The following is a 15,293-nucleotide window of genomic DNA, read 5'->3' as shown; positions in this document are numbered from 1 at the left end:
ATTCAATGACCCAGCCCCAATTGCTCGCCATGGAGGAGCAGTCCAAACACTAATTACCTTCTGAGAGATGAAGTTCCTCTTTTTCTCTGTCTTAAATGGGAAACTCCTTATTTTGAAACCATGCTGATATAACTATACTACACTCTTTGGGGCCCTTCAGCCTAACTTGTCTATGCCGCCCAGTTTTTACCATTAAGCTAGTCTCAGTTGTCCACGTTTGGCCCGTATCCCTCTATACCAATCTTACCCATGTAACTGTCAAAATGCTTTTTAAAAGACAAAATTGTACCCACCTCTACTGCTACCTCTGGCAGCTCGTTCCAGACACTCACCACTCTGAGTGAAAAGGTTGCCCCTCTGGACCCTTTTGTATCTCTCCCCTCATACCTTAAACCTATGCCCTCTAGTTTTAGGCTCCCCTGCCTTTTGGAAAAGATGTTGACTTATCTACCTTGTCTATGGCCCTCATTGTTTTATATACCTCTATGAGATCACCTAAGTCTCCTATGCTCTAGGGAAAAAAGTCCAGTCTATCCAACCTCCTTATAACTCAAACCATCAAGTCCCAGTAGCATCCGAGTAAATCTTTTCTGCTTTCTTTCTAGTTTAAGAATATCCTTTCTATAATAGGGTGACCAGAATTGTACGCAATATTCCAAGATTGGCTTTACCAATGTCTTGTACAACTTCAACAAGACGTCCCACCTCCTGTATTCAATGTTCTGACCAATGAAACCAAGCATGCCGAATGCCTTCTTCACCAACCTGTCTACCTGTGACTCCACTTTCAAGGAGCTATGAACCTGTACCCCCTAGATCTCTTTGTTTTGTAACTCTCTCCAACGCTCTACCATTAACTGAGAAAGTCCTGCCCTGGTACGATCTACCAAAATGCATAACCTCGCATTTATCTAAATTAAACTCCATCTACCATTCATCAGCCCACTGCCAATTGATCAGGATCCCGTTGCAATCCTAGATAACCTTCTACACTGCCCACTATGCCAGCAATCTTGGTGTCATCTGCAAACTTACTAACCATGCTTCCTAAATTCTCATCCAAATCATTAATGTAAATGACAAATAACAGTGGACTCAGCACTGATCCCTGAGGCGCACCATGGCTCACAGGCTTCCAGTTTGAAAAACAATCCTCTACAACCACCCTCTGTCTTCTGTCGTCAAGCTAATTTTGTATCCAATTGGCTACCTCACCCTGGATCCCATGAGATTTAACCTTATGCAACAACCTACCATGCGGTACCTTGTCAACGCCTTGCTAACGTCCATGTAGATAATGTCAACTGCACTGCCCTCATCTACCTTCTTGGTTACCCCTTCAAAAAACTCAATCAAATTCGTGACGCATGATTTTTCCACTTACAAAGTCATGCTGACTATCCCTAATCAGTTCTTACCCCTCTAAATGCCTGTAGATCCTGCCTCTCAGGATACCTTCTAACAACATACCCATTACAGATGTTAGGTTCACCGGCCTGTAGTTCCCAGGCTTTTCCCTGCAGCCTTCTTAAACAAAAGCACAACATTTGCCACCCTCCAATCTTCAGGCACTTCAGCTGTGGCTGTCGATGATTCAAATATCTCTGCTAGGGGACCCGCAATTTCCTCCCGAGCCTCCCACAATGTCCTGGGATGCATTTCATCAGGTCCCGGGGATTTATCTACCTTGATGCGCTTTAAGACTTCCAGCACCTCCTTCTCTGTAATATGTACACTCCTCAAGACATCACTATTTATTTCCTCAAGTTCCCTAACATCCATGCCTTTCTCAACAGTACTGATGAGAAATATTCATTTGGGATCTCACTCATCTCTTGTGGATCCGCACATAGATGACCTTGTTGATCCTTAAGAGGCCCTACTCTCTCCATAGTTACTCTTTTGCTCTTTATGTATTTGTAGAAGATCTTTGGATTCTCCTTTGCCTTATCTGCCAAAGCAATCTCGTGTCCCCTTTTTGCCCTCCTGATTTCTCTCTCAACTCTACTCCTACACCCTCTGTACTCTTCAAGGGATCCACTTGATCCCAGCTGCCTATGCATGTCATGTGCCTCCTTTTTCTTGACCAGGGCCTCAATATCCCAAGTCATTCAGAGTTCCCTGCTTCTACCAGCCTTGCCCTTCACTCTAAAAGGAATGTGCTTACCCTGAACCCTGGTTAACATACTTTTGAAAGCCTCTCACTTACCTGACGTCCTTTTGCCTGCCAACAGACTCCCCCAATTAGCTTTTGAAAGTTCCTATCTAATACTATCAAAATTGTGTTACATGGGTAGCACCTTTCACTCTTTGGAATGGGTTATCCTCTTTTGGTCCTTTCCATCAGCCAGCTCTCACCTGTAGTTGTTTGCCTGCAAAAGCGGCCACACCTCAGTAAACCACTTTGATGGATGGGCCAAATAAGGTGAGGGTAGCCTTTGGGCCTTCTACCCTCGACAAGCTCAGATATTGGTGGACTAGGCAAATGAGACCAATCTAAGATCCAATGGTCTTCAAGGCAGGTCAGCACCATGTTGTGAACTGCATAGAGCTCATCAAGACACAGTAGGTGATCCTGGTCATCCACATCTGGATGTATCTGCAGCTGCCTATACTCATCTTGCTACTGGCCAACATAGGTCAGGATGAGAGAGTGAGGCTGACAATGTGCAACCCTCTCTCACTGATCCAATTCATGTGCAAGTCATGTTCATCATCTTTCTATATTGATCATTTCACTAGTCCTGTGGTGATGTGTGAGCAATGTATCAGCAGATGTGGAACTGTAGCTGTGAATGCACACATAGATGAATCAGATCATTGGGTCGTTTTTCACTGGGAGGAAGCAGAAGTGGAACTCAGCAGCCACCTGAATGACTGAGCATCCCTTTTCAGACCACACCATCCACCTCCCTAGTATGAGGAAGAGCTAAAACAAACTGCCCTAAAAATTGTTTGCTTCACTTTACCGACACACGATTTGGGCGCGGGTCTGGCGCATGCCCAAATCGGGCGGCCCGACAATTTCAATGCATTTGCATACATTTAAATCGACTTAATGAACCGCGCGCCCAACTCTACCGCCAACGCCCACTTTACCGTCTTCTGACCCGATCTGCGTCCGCGCTGTTACCGACCTGCAAACTAAAAGTCTGAAGTCGCCGCTGCAGCCTCCGAAGAGCGGGGTCAGAGATTGCAACGGCTCTCTGACTGACGCAGGTCATCCTCTGGTCGGGGTGGGAGGAGGAGAGGGGGTGTGACGCCTCATCCGATGAGGGGGTGGGAGGGGAGGGGGTGTGACTGATCATCACCTGGGGGGGGGGGGGGGGGCGAGGAGAAGAGGGGGTGTGACCGATCACCCCTTGGGGAGGGGGAGGAGAGGGGGTGTGACCGATCATCTCCTGGGGGAGGAGAGGGGGTGTGATGTCTCATCCTCTGGTCGGGGGGTGGGGGGGGAGGAGGAGAGGGGGTGTGATGTCTCATCCTCTGGTCGGGGGGGTTCCGCTGCCTGTCTGCGGCCGGTCCCTCCTGGCACCATCACGGGCACACTACCAGCCACAGATTACTCTTCCCTGCAGATGTGAGAGAGCGGGAGAGATGGCTGTGGCTGGTAGTGTACCAATGATGGTGCCAGGAGGGATTGGCCGCAGACAGGCAGCGGAACCCCCCCGACCAGAGGATGAGACGTCACACCCCCTCTCCTCCAACCCCCCCCCCCCCCCCCCCCCCCGATCAGTCACACCCCCTACCCTCCCACCCCCCGGGGGATGATCAGTCACACCCCCTCCCCTCCCACCCCCCCAGGGGATGATCAGTCACATACACACACACACCCCCTCCCCACCAGAGGATGAACGTCAGAGAGCCGCTCTCGGCTTATTTTTTCGCGCCCAGGCATGCGCTGTCAGATTTTTTTTGAACTGCGCATGCGCAGTTCAGAGCTCTGATTGTTCCGCCAGCGCTAAGCCCCGCACACAGCGCAGATCGCGCCGGAGCCGGCAAAACGCGTATGGGCGCGTATTGATGCCCAGATCCGGCACTTAGACTCAAAATGGTAAAATTCCCCCCATAGGCTCAACCATGCTGGGACTTTGAGTAAATTTGAGGAAATAGACAGATTTTTAATTAGCAGTGGGTTTAAAGGGCTTTGGTGAACGGGCAGGAAAGTGGCATTGAGGCCGAGATGAGATCAGCCATGATCGTATTAAATGGCAGAGCAGGCTCGAGGGGCTGAATTGCCTACCCCTGCTCCTAGTTCTTGTTCTTACGATTTTATGGATCTTGTACAGTTTTAAAATTTACACAATAGCAATGAGGATACCCACATATATTTTATAAAAATATATGGGGTGAGGTCTTAGTCCCTCACACGAGCCATGGCAGAGAAATGGATGTGGGGCAGGTGCTGGTGCAGGCTCAAGAGACTATATGGTCTGCTCTTGATCCTATTTCTTATGTGAGGAAGAGACATGGGTTTAAACACTAAGGCCGGAATTTTATCACCGTTCACGCCGGCGGGATTTTCCCATCCTGCTGCAGTGAAGGGAGATTTAGCTGGCCACCAAATCCTCCAACCATGCTGCTGTCGGAGCGTGGCGTGAACGGCAGGTAAGATCATGCTCAATGTTTCAATTAAAAAGAGCAGGTGTAAGTGGTAGTAGATGAACAACGATGAGAGAAGACTAAGAGCCATATTGGCAACTTTTATAGAGTTCATTTATTTGTCACTCAAAGGGGTTCCACAACTTGAAATGCACTTATTATTCAGCTCCCTTCAGCTTCTTCAAAGCTCCCTATATAGAATGTCAGAAAAACATACAGTGGTGCTTCTGCAATGTCAGTGTACTCATGCGAGAGGATTTTAAGGATTTGCAGAGCACATGACATGAATGGAACTCCAGAGAATCATAATGGAATCCACAATGACCAAAACGCAAATTCTGATGCCATTTTCCTCATTGACACTACACTTGACACAATCGAAATCCTGACAGGAAGCTCTTGCATCTGATCTATTGTTGGGGCTGTAGAGCTGCTTTTAACTAAAGGTCTGGTTAATCAATCCTTCATACATCTGTCTTAGCCATAGATCGGTTGGGACCACTTAACTTCCTTCTCTTCCACCACCTGCTTTTTCCTTTCCTTCCCCTTCAGAAAATAGACTTAGAGGGCCAGATTCTCCGACCTCACCCACAGCTGGGATTTTTCCTGCCCCGCTGCAGTGTATGAAGACTTGGCTGAGCACCAAATTCTCTGTTCTCGCTAGCAGCGGTGGCAGGGTGTATGAGAGCAAAGAATTCTGGCCACAGAATAGAATCATAGAATCCAGGAGTCCATTCGGCCCATCAAACCCCACCCCACTCCACCCTTTCTCATACCTGCAAATGCTTTCTCTTCGGGTACTTATCCAATTCCCTTTTGAAAGCCAGAATTGAATCTGCATTCCAGATTATAATCACTCACTATGTAAAATTGTTTTTCTTCATGTCATCTTTGGTTCTTTTGCCAAATCATTTGTGTCCTCTGGTCTCGGTCCTTCCACGAATGTAAACAATTTCTCATTATCTACTGTCTAGGTCCTTTATGATATTGATATGATCTTATTTTTCAGCCCTTCTGCTTACAGTAATGCCTCTCTTCCAGTAATGAAGTTGGGTTGAACAAAAAACATAGGGCTGAAAAATGGTACTCCTCTTGATCTTTACAAACTTGCTTTAACACCCATGGCGTATTGTAAGAGAGCTTTGATTAAACATTACTGTTATTATCATTATATCATCTTCTTTTGGCATTAGTGTAGGTGATCTGGATTGTGTCATTAGTAGTAACAACCCCCCCACCCACCACATTCATTACAGTTATTGATCACTAGTAAATGGTCATCAGTAAACAGTCCTTGTGGAGGCCAGGTCCCACCTTCAGATGTTAAATGAGATAGATTTTGAACAGATCTACCAACTCAAAACTGGGCATCCATGAGTCATTGGAGACCATCAGCGACAACAGAATTCTATTCAACCATAATCTGTGACCTCATGGCCCAGCATATCCCCCATAACCCCGCTCTACCACGCCATGAAGCTGGGGAATCAACCCTGGTTCAATGAATAGTGCAGGAGGGCATGCCAGGAGCAACACCAAGCATAGCTAAAATGAGGTGTTATCCTGGTGAAGCTATCACACAGGAATAGTTACATGCCAGACAGCGAATGCAGCATGTAATAGAGCTAACAGCCAACAGATCAGATCTAAACTCTGCAGTCCTCGCACATCCAATCATAAATGGTGATGCACAGTTAAACAAATAACAGGAGGCGGAAGCTCCACAAATATTTACATACTCAATGATAGGGGAGCCTGGCCCATGACTGCAAAAGACAAGGCTGAAGCATTTTCAATCATCTTCAGCTGGAAATGCTGAGTGGATGATCCACCACGGCCTCCTCTTGATGTCCCCAGGATCATAAATCTTCCTGTCGAAATGGACAATTTCACTTTTGCCCACATTATTCTCCATTTGCCAGATTTTTGTCCATTCATTTAGAACATAGAAAAAATACAGCACAAACAGGCCCTTCGGCCCACAAGTTGCGCCAGTCATGTCCCTACCTACCTAGGCTTATATATAGGCTGAAGAAAGATGCAAAATACCCATTTAATTCATCCGCCATAGCCCTACTTTCTATTATCAATTTCCCAGACACACTTTGTATAGGACCAATGCTCACTTTGTTAACTCTACTCTTAATTAAATACCTATAGAAACTCTTAGTTTGAGTTCTTCAAGGGCCAATCAACTCCTGACTTCATTGCAGCCCGAGTCCAAACAGCGACCAAAGAGCTGAATTCAAGCAATGAGATCGAATGTGGCATAAAGGAGCCCTACCAAGACTGAAGTCCATGGGAATCAGAAAACTAGTTGGAGTTCTACATAGCACAAAGGGTTGCAATTGTTGCAGGTCAATAATCTCAGTCCCTGGACATTGCTGCAGGAGTTATTCAGGATAGAATATTAGGTCCATTTTCAGATGCTTCAACAATTACCTTTCCTCTATTATAAGGTCAGAAGTAGGGACATTTGCAACTAACTGCAGAGTGTTCAGAACCATTTGCAACTCCTCATATACTGAAACAGCCCTTATCCATGTGCAGCAGGACCTGGTCAACATTCAGTCTTTGGCTGATAACTAGCAAGTAACATTCATGCCACACAAGTGCCAGGCAATACCCATCTCCAACAAGAGAGAATCTAACCTTGACATTCAATGGCATTGCCATCACTGAATCTCCACCATCAACATCCTGGGAATTATCATTGACTAGAAACTGAACTGGACAGGCCATATAAATGTTGTGACTACAAGACCAAGTCAGAGGGTGGGAACTTAGCAGAGAGTAACTCACCTCCTGACTCATCAAAGCATGTCCACCATCTACAAGTGTGATGGAAAACTCTCCACTTGCCTGAATGAGTGCAATCCCAACAATATTCAAAAAGTTTGACACCATCCAGGATAAAGTAACCCACTTGATTGGCATGCCACCCACCACCTTAAACGTTCAGGGTGGGATTTTCCCACGCTCGCTCCAAAACCGGAAAATCCCACCCAAGGTCAACAGAACTTTACATGGTCCGCTAGCGGGCGGGACGGGAAAATCCACCACCACCCCCCACCCCCACTGCCTCCACTACTGACGCACTGTGATATCGGTCTTTACCATCTGCAAGATGCACTGCAGCAACTCACCAGGTTCCTTCAATTGGACTTTCCAAGCTTGCAGCTTCTACCCTCAAGAAGGTCAAAGGCAGCAGATAAGCCACACACCATCCTACTTGGAACTACATCGCTGTCCTTCACTGTCACTGGGTTAAAATCCTGGAACACCACTCCTAACAGCACTGTAGCTGCATCTGAACCACATGGACTGCAGTTGTTCATGAAAGTAGTTCACCACCACCACCTCAATGGAAATTAGGGTTGGACAATAAATGCTGGCCTAGTCAGCGATGCCCACATCCTGTGAACAAATAATTTTTTTTGAAAATGGTGTTTGGGTAGTTTTAATGAAGACATTGTCAGAAATAAATACATATATTAATTCATCTGGCATTGCCTTTCAGAGGTCATACTATGGAGGAAAAACCAAATGTTGTTGGAAAAGTTACTGAAATGATGTAGATCTGGTACATATGTGTATATCAAGTAACCAGATTTCTAACTAACAAGATTTGACCAATATTAATTGGAACTTTGTATTTCATTGAGGTGGAAATGAGACTGGAGAGGCAGTCAGTGAGGGCTTGCAATGTAGAAGGTTGAACGTTAAGCTAGGAAGGAATGGGGTGGGAACTACAGGAGTCCCAGCTGGGATAAAACAAAGAATTGGACTGGAAGCATGTTGCAGAGGCCCACAACCTGGAATTTGTGGAAGGATCAAATCTGGGAGTATTTATGAGGGTATGACAATAAAAGATCTGGAAACACATTAGTGGGATGTGATATAAAGTTGGGAGGTCATTAGCCTTGCCATAATTCACTAGTTCTTTTTTGGTTTGTCTCTTTGAGTCAACATGTAGTATGGGATTCAAAGTTTGTAAGGATAGAGCTAGCCTTTCTTAAAGACATTAGTAAATTAACTGGATATTTATTGTCTGCTTAGAACATTCCTTGTATTTTTTTCTACCAGCTCAAGTTTAATCAGATTTATTGAACTGTGAATCTATCTTTCTAGTCCAGTACCTTAACCATTACTCCTGTTTTGTACAAATGATGTCTGGAAGTACATAGAAAGAGTGGGGAGGGGGTTACTGGTCATGTGATGAGATGGGGTGCAGTGGTCGGAAGCAAGTGGCAATGCTTAAAGGGACTGTGGTAACTGGGAGAATTCATGAAAGTTTTGGAGAACTAAAGGGATACTGGGATCTATGCACTTCAAGGGATATTGTTTTGGAAACTGTGCACTGGGAACTCCGAGCAGAAGGGAAGTACAAGAAAGGACCACTGGTCCAAGGGAGGAAGTAGGCTGTGGTATGAAGGTACTATGAAGGATAGATGTACTAGAGGGAGAAAATAAACATCAACCAAATCCAGTCTAATAGTTTAAGGGTTACAGGCTGGAATCTTCCTAAAAGTCCAGTATGTTGGCTCAGGCGAGAAAACCAGTGTCAAGTTTGCAGGCTGCACAGCCAGCTTTTCTTGCCATATTCAACAGCACACTGTGCAATTTAAAAGGAGTAGTGAGATTGATACAATCAGCTAGAGGGGTAGGACCTAAGAAAGCCAGCAATGCCGGGAATCCTGAGAAGAAGATGCCCTGATATCCATCCAATTAAAACAAAATACATTTAACCTCACGGACACTGAAATACCCCAGGGCATAGGGAATTCCCCTCCCCCAAAATCGACATAAAGACCGCCCCCATGGACACAGGGAGCCCCTTCCCCCCGACAGACTTTGTGACCCCACACGCAGAAGGGCAACCTCCTCGCCCCCCCCCCATGGATAAGGGAAACCCCCGCCATGGAACTGCCCCTGCTGTGCCACGGGGCAATGTCCTATGGTAATGCACAGGCTTGTCCCCACCACCCAGGAGCCATACCTACTTGTGTGCCCCATGGCATTGCCATCTCGATTGTTTTTTGTTTTTGAAAACCAGTAGTGAATCATGCCCATGATCATTGTTCCACAGGAGCAGGCTGAGGGTAAGGGAGCTGTTTGTGCATTTTATTTATTTATTTATTTTTCAGTTAAATTAGTGAAAAAAATCGGAGGTTTTTTTTCAAAACAGGAAGTAGGCCCAGCAGCAGCCTGGGAAGGTTTTGGAGGGTTTAAAAGTAGGCCGCACCTTTGAGCGGGCAGCAGAGTGAGCAGGGGGCAGAGTGAGAGCTGAAGGGCTTTGGCTCAAAACGGGCTTCGGCCAGAACAGGCAGAGGCGAGAGTAGGTTTTTTCTTTCCCAGAAAGTTTATTCTTGTTTTTCCCCAGACTAAAAAAAAATGCCAGGCAGGATGTTGGAATGCCCCTCTTGCAGGATGTGGGAGATCAGGGAGACCTCCGGTATCCCTGACGACAGCACCTGCAAAAGATGCATTCAGCTGCAGCTGCTAGCAAAGCGTGTTAGGGAACTGGAGAAAGAGCTTGATGACCTCCATCTAATTCGGGAGAATGAGAAGTTTATAGACAGTAGCTTTAGGGAGATAGTTACACCTAAGCAGCAGAGCACAGGAAATTGGGTTACTGTAAGGAGAGGAAATGGCAGTGTGAAAGGACAGGCAGAGCAGGGTTCCCCTGTGGCCATACCCCTCCACAACAGGTATACTGAATTGGATACTGTTGTGGGAGATGCTTTACCTGGGACAAGCTGCGACAGCCGGAACTCTGATACTGCGTCTGGTTCTACAGCGCAAAAGGGTGGGATGAAGAAGAGGAGAGCAGTAGTGATAGGGGACTCAACGGTCAGAGGTACAGACCGGAGGTTCTGTGGTCGGGACAGAGACTCCCGCATGGTTTGTTGCCTCCCAGGTGCCAAGGTCAGCGATGTCTCTGATCGCGTGCACAGCGTTCTAAAGTGGGAAGGTGATCAGCCAGATGTCGTGGTACACGTCGGTACCAATGACGTGGGAAGGAAGAGTGAGGAGGTCCTAAAGAGTGAGTACAAAGAGCTTGGAAGGAAGTTAAAAAGCAGGACCCCGAGGGTAGTAATCTCAGGATTGCTACCTGAGCCACATGCCAGTGAGGGCAGGAGTAGGATGCTTGGGCGGATAAACACGTGGCTGAGGAACTGGTGCAGAGGGCAGGGTTTCCAATTCTTGGATCATTGGGACCTCTTCTGGGGCAGGTGGGACCTGTACAAGAGAGACGGGTTACACCTAAACTACAAGGGGACCAATATACTTGCAGGGAGATTTGCTAGTGTTATTGGAGAGCGTTTAAACTAGATTTGCAGGGGGGTGGGAACCCGAGTGCCAGAGCAGATAGTGGAGCAGGGGTAAAAAGACAGGTTAGTTCAAGCAAAATCACAAATGGAAGAGTAGAGTGTGGTGGAAATAATTTTTTGAGGTGTGTCTATTTCAATGCCAGGAGTATTGTGGGGAAGGCAGATGAGCTGAAGGCGTGGATAGACACGTGGAAATATGACATTATAGCCATTAGTGAAACTTGGCTACAGGAGGGGCAGGACTGGCAGCTCAATGTTCCAGGGTTCCAATGTTTCAGGCGGGATAGAGGCAGAGGGATAAAAGGTGGGGGGGGGGTGGCATTGTTGGTCAGGGAAAATGTTACAGCGGTACTCAGGCAGGATAGATTAGGGAGCTTGTCTACAGAGGCCCTATGGGTGGAGCTGAGAAACAGGAAAGGTATGACCACATTAATGGGCTTGTATTATAGACCACCCAATAGTCAGCGAGAATTGGAGGAGCAAATCAGCGGAGAGATAGCTGACAACTGCAAGAAACACAAAGTTGTGATAGTAGGGGATTTTAATTTTCCACATATAGATTGGGACTCGCATACTGTTAAAGGTTTAGACGGGGTAGAGTTTGTAAAATGTGTTCAGGAGAATTTTCTACATCAGTATATAGAGGTGCCAACTAGAGAGGATGCGATATTGGATCTCGTATTGGGAAATGAGTTAGGGCAGGTGATGGATGTGAGTGTGAGGGAACACTTTGGATCCAGTGATCATAATGCCATTAGTTTCAACCTGATCGTGGATAAGGATAGATCTGGTCCTCGGGTTGAAGTTCTGAACTGGAAAAAGGCCAAATTTGATGAAATGAGAAGGGATCTGGGAAGTGTGGATTGGCACAGGCTGTTCTCTGGTAAGGATGTAAATGGAAAGTGGGAGGCCTTCAAAGGAGAAATTTTGAGAGTGCAGAGTTTGTATGTTCCTGTCAGGATTAAAGGCAAAGTAAATCGGAATAAGGAACCTTGGTTCTCGAGGGAGATTGTAACACTGATTAAGAGGAAGAGAGAGTTGTATGAAATGTACAGGCAGCAAGGAACACATCAGATGGTCGAGGAGTATAAAAAGTGCAAGAAGCTACTTAAGAGGGAAATCAGGAGGGCTAAAAGAAGACATGAGGTTGCTTTGGCAGACAGAGTGAAGGAAAATCCAAAGAGCTTCTATAGGTATGTTAGGAGCAAAAGGATAGTGAGGGATAAAATTGGTCCTCTTGAAGACCAGAGTGGTAGATTGTGTATGGAACCAAAAGAGATGGGGGAGATACTAAATGGTTTTTTTTGCATCCATATTTACTGAGGAAACGGGCATGGAGTCTACGGAAATAGGGCAAACTGGTAGGGAGGCCATGGAACCTTTACAGATTAAAAGGGAGGAGGTGCTTGCTGTCTTGAGGAAAATCAGAGTGGATAAATCCCCAGGACCGGACAGGGTATTCCCACGGACCTTGAGGGAAGCTAGTGTTGAACTTGCAGGGGCCCTGGCAGACATATTTAAAATGTCAGTATTCACGGGGGAGGTGCCGGATGATTGGAGGGTGGCTCATGTTGTTCCGTTGTTTAAAAAAGGTTCCAAAAGAAATCCGGGAAATTATCGGCCAGTAAGTTTGACGTCGGTGGTGGGCAAGTTATTGGAAGGTGTGATACGGGATAGGATCTACAAATATTTGGATAGACAGGGACTTATTAGGGAGAGTCAACATGGCTTTGTGCGTGGTAGGTCATGTTTGACCAATCTATTAGAGTTTTTCGAGGAGGTTACCAGGAAAGTGGATGAAGGGAAGGCGGTGGATGTTGTCTACCTGGATTTCAGCAAGGCCTTTGACAAGGTCCCTCATGGGAGGTTAGTTAGGAAGGTTCAGTCGCTAGGTATACATGGGGAGGTAGTAAATTGGATAAGACACTGGCTCAATGGAAGAAGCCAGAGAGTGGTTGTGGAGGATTGCTTCTCTGAGTGGAGGCCTCTGACTAGTGGTGTGCCGCAGGGATCGGTGTTGGGTCCATTGTTGTTTGTCATCTATATCAATGATCTGGAGGATAATGTGGGCAATTGGATCAGCAAGTTTGCTGATGATACAAAGATTGGAGGTGTAGTGGACAGTGAGGAAGGTTTTCAAAGCTTGCAGAGGGATTTGGACCAACTAGAAAAATGGGCTGAAAAATGGCAAATGGAATTTAACGCAGACAAGTGTGAGATATTGCACTTTGGAAGGACAAATCAAAGTAGAACGTACAGGGTAAATGGTAGGACTCTGAAGAGTGCAGTTGAACAGAGGGATCTGGGAATACAGGTACAGAATTCCCTAAAAGTGACGTCACAGGTGGATAGGGTCGTAAAGAGTGCCTTTGGTACATTGGCCTTTATAAATCGGAGTATCGAGTATAAAAGTTGGAGTGTTATGGTAAGGTTATATAAGGCATTGGTGAGGCCGAGTTTGGAGTATTGTGTACAGTTTTGGTCACCTAGTTACAGGAAGGATGTAAATAAGATTGAAAGAGTGCAGAGAAGGTTCACAAGGATGTTGCCGGGACTTGAGAAGCTGAGTTACAGAGAGAGATTGAATAGGTTGGGACTTTATTCCCTGGAGCGTAGAAGATTGAGGGGAGATTTGATAGAGGTGTATAAGATTTTGATGGGCATAGATAGAGTGAATGCAAGCAGGCTTTTTCCACTGAGGCTTGGGCATGGGTTAAGGGTGAAAGGAGAAAAGTTTAAAGGGAATATTAGGGGGGGCTTCTTCACGCAGAGAGTGGTGGGAGTGTGGAATGAGCTGCCGGATAAAGTGGTAAATGCGGGGTCACTTTTAACATTTGAGAAAAACTTGGACGGGTTCATGGATGAGAGGGGTGTGGAGGGATATGGTCCAAGTGCAGGTCAGTGGGACTAGGCATAAAATGGTTCGGCACAGACAAGAAGGGCCAAAAGGCCTGTTTCTGAGCTGTAATTTTCTATGGTTCTATGTGATGTCATGCCAGCTGGGTGGGTAGTTAGGATGAGGGTGGAAGTACCAGTGTCAAGCCTGCAAATACAATTATTAATGCAAATTAGGCCCACACCCTTCTTGGGCGTTAACCTGATTACATCACTGGCGGGGAACGGGATAATCTCATTCTGAGATCTCGCCAGCACAAATCTTGTTTCTGGCCTCTCGCAGGATATTGCAACATTAAGGGATTTTTGCCCATAGCAACAGGCCGTTAGATCGCGGCCATAACCAAGTATTCGCAATTGAGTCCCAGACTCCCAAAACAGGAGTAAGCCTCTGCTTACTTTTTACAACACTGCGCAAACAGCATTGACTAAGAATATGCTCTTCATTTTATAGTTAATTTTTATGAGTTACATATATTGTGAATATTAAATATGCATATTTTCAGCCAGCTGAATGTCCATGTATTTTTCAAGTAAAATTAATTCATTTAGTCACTTGGTTATGATGCTTGCCAAAATTGAACTATTTGATTCTGTAATTTTCTTCTACTTGTGACTTATTGGTACTTGCCAACTGAATCAAACTTCTTTTGATTGATTCCAGTTTGGTTATTGGATATTTAATCGGTAACAACAGATAAATAATTCTTAACTTTAATATTTATTTTCTATGTCTAGGTACTGACTTTAGCAAGCAATGAACGTATATCCTTAGCGCCATCCATGCGGTTATTATTTGAAATCAGCCATCTCCACGCAGCAACTCCTGCTACCGTATCTAGGGCTGGGATAATATATGTCAACCCACAGGATTTAGGATGGAGTCCGTAAGTAGGAAGTCTATTTGTATCTTACTCTAAATTCTCCCTGCTGTTTCATTTCTCGAGTACTAATCTTGTAAGCATATATGCCATCAATTTCCATTCCTTCGTAGGTATGTGACTAGCTGGATTGACACTCGGCAAGCCCAGTCAGAGCGAGCTAATCTTACTATATTGTTTGACAAGTATGTTCCTTTCTGTCTGGAGCAAGTGCGTTGTAATCTTAAAACCATCACTCGAGTTCCTGAAAACAGTATTGTACAGGTACAACGTAACATTTTTACTCAAGCATAAGGTATGCATTGGTCTTTTGAAAGTTTCTTTTCAGAGTGATAATATTTTGGCATATAGGTTATTTTACCATAAAAGATGAAAACATCTAAGAATGTGCTCTTCATTTTATAGTTAATTTTTATGAGTTACATATATTGTGAATATTAAATGTGCATATTTTCAGCCAGCTGAATGTCCATGTATTTTCAAGTAAAATTAATTAATTTAGTCACTTGGTTATGATGCTTGCCAATTATTTATATAAGCTCTTTTGAAAAGTCATTCTTATGTTGGTTGATACTATGGG

At 45.3% G+C, this 15,293-nt stretch overlaps 1 protein-coding gene across 1 annotated transcript in view; it reads left to right on the top strand.

The window, feature by feature from the left end:
• dnah9l (dynein, axonemal, heavy polypeptide 9 like) overlaps window positions 1-15,293 on the top strand; it is a 509,143-nt gene that overhangs the window by 250,902 nt on the left and 242,948 nt on the right. The window contains exons 42-43 of the mRNA XM_078227708.1: window positions 14,571-14,719; window positions 14,827-14,977. Coding sequence (XP_078083834.1) covers window positions 14,571-14,719; window positions 14,827-14,977 — 300 coding nt within the window. The remainder of the gene's footprint in view (window positions 1-14,570; window positions 14,720-14,826; window positions 14,978-15,293) is intronic.

This window comes from Mustelus asterias, chromosome 14 (genome assembly GCF_964213995.1).
Source record: "Mustelus asterias chromosome 14, sMusAst1.hap1.1, whole genome shotgun sequence".
Taxonomy (NCBI): domain Eukaryota; kingdom Metazoa; phylum Chordata; class Chondrichthyes; order Carcharhiniformes; family Triakidae; genus Mustelus; species Mustelus asterias.
Note: the sequence above shows the minus strand (reverse complement) of the source record. Positions and strands in the feature narration are given on the sequence as shown.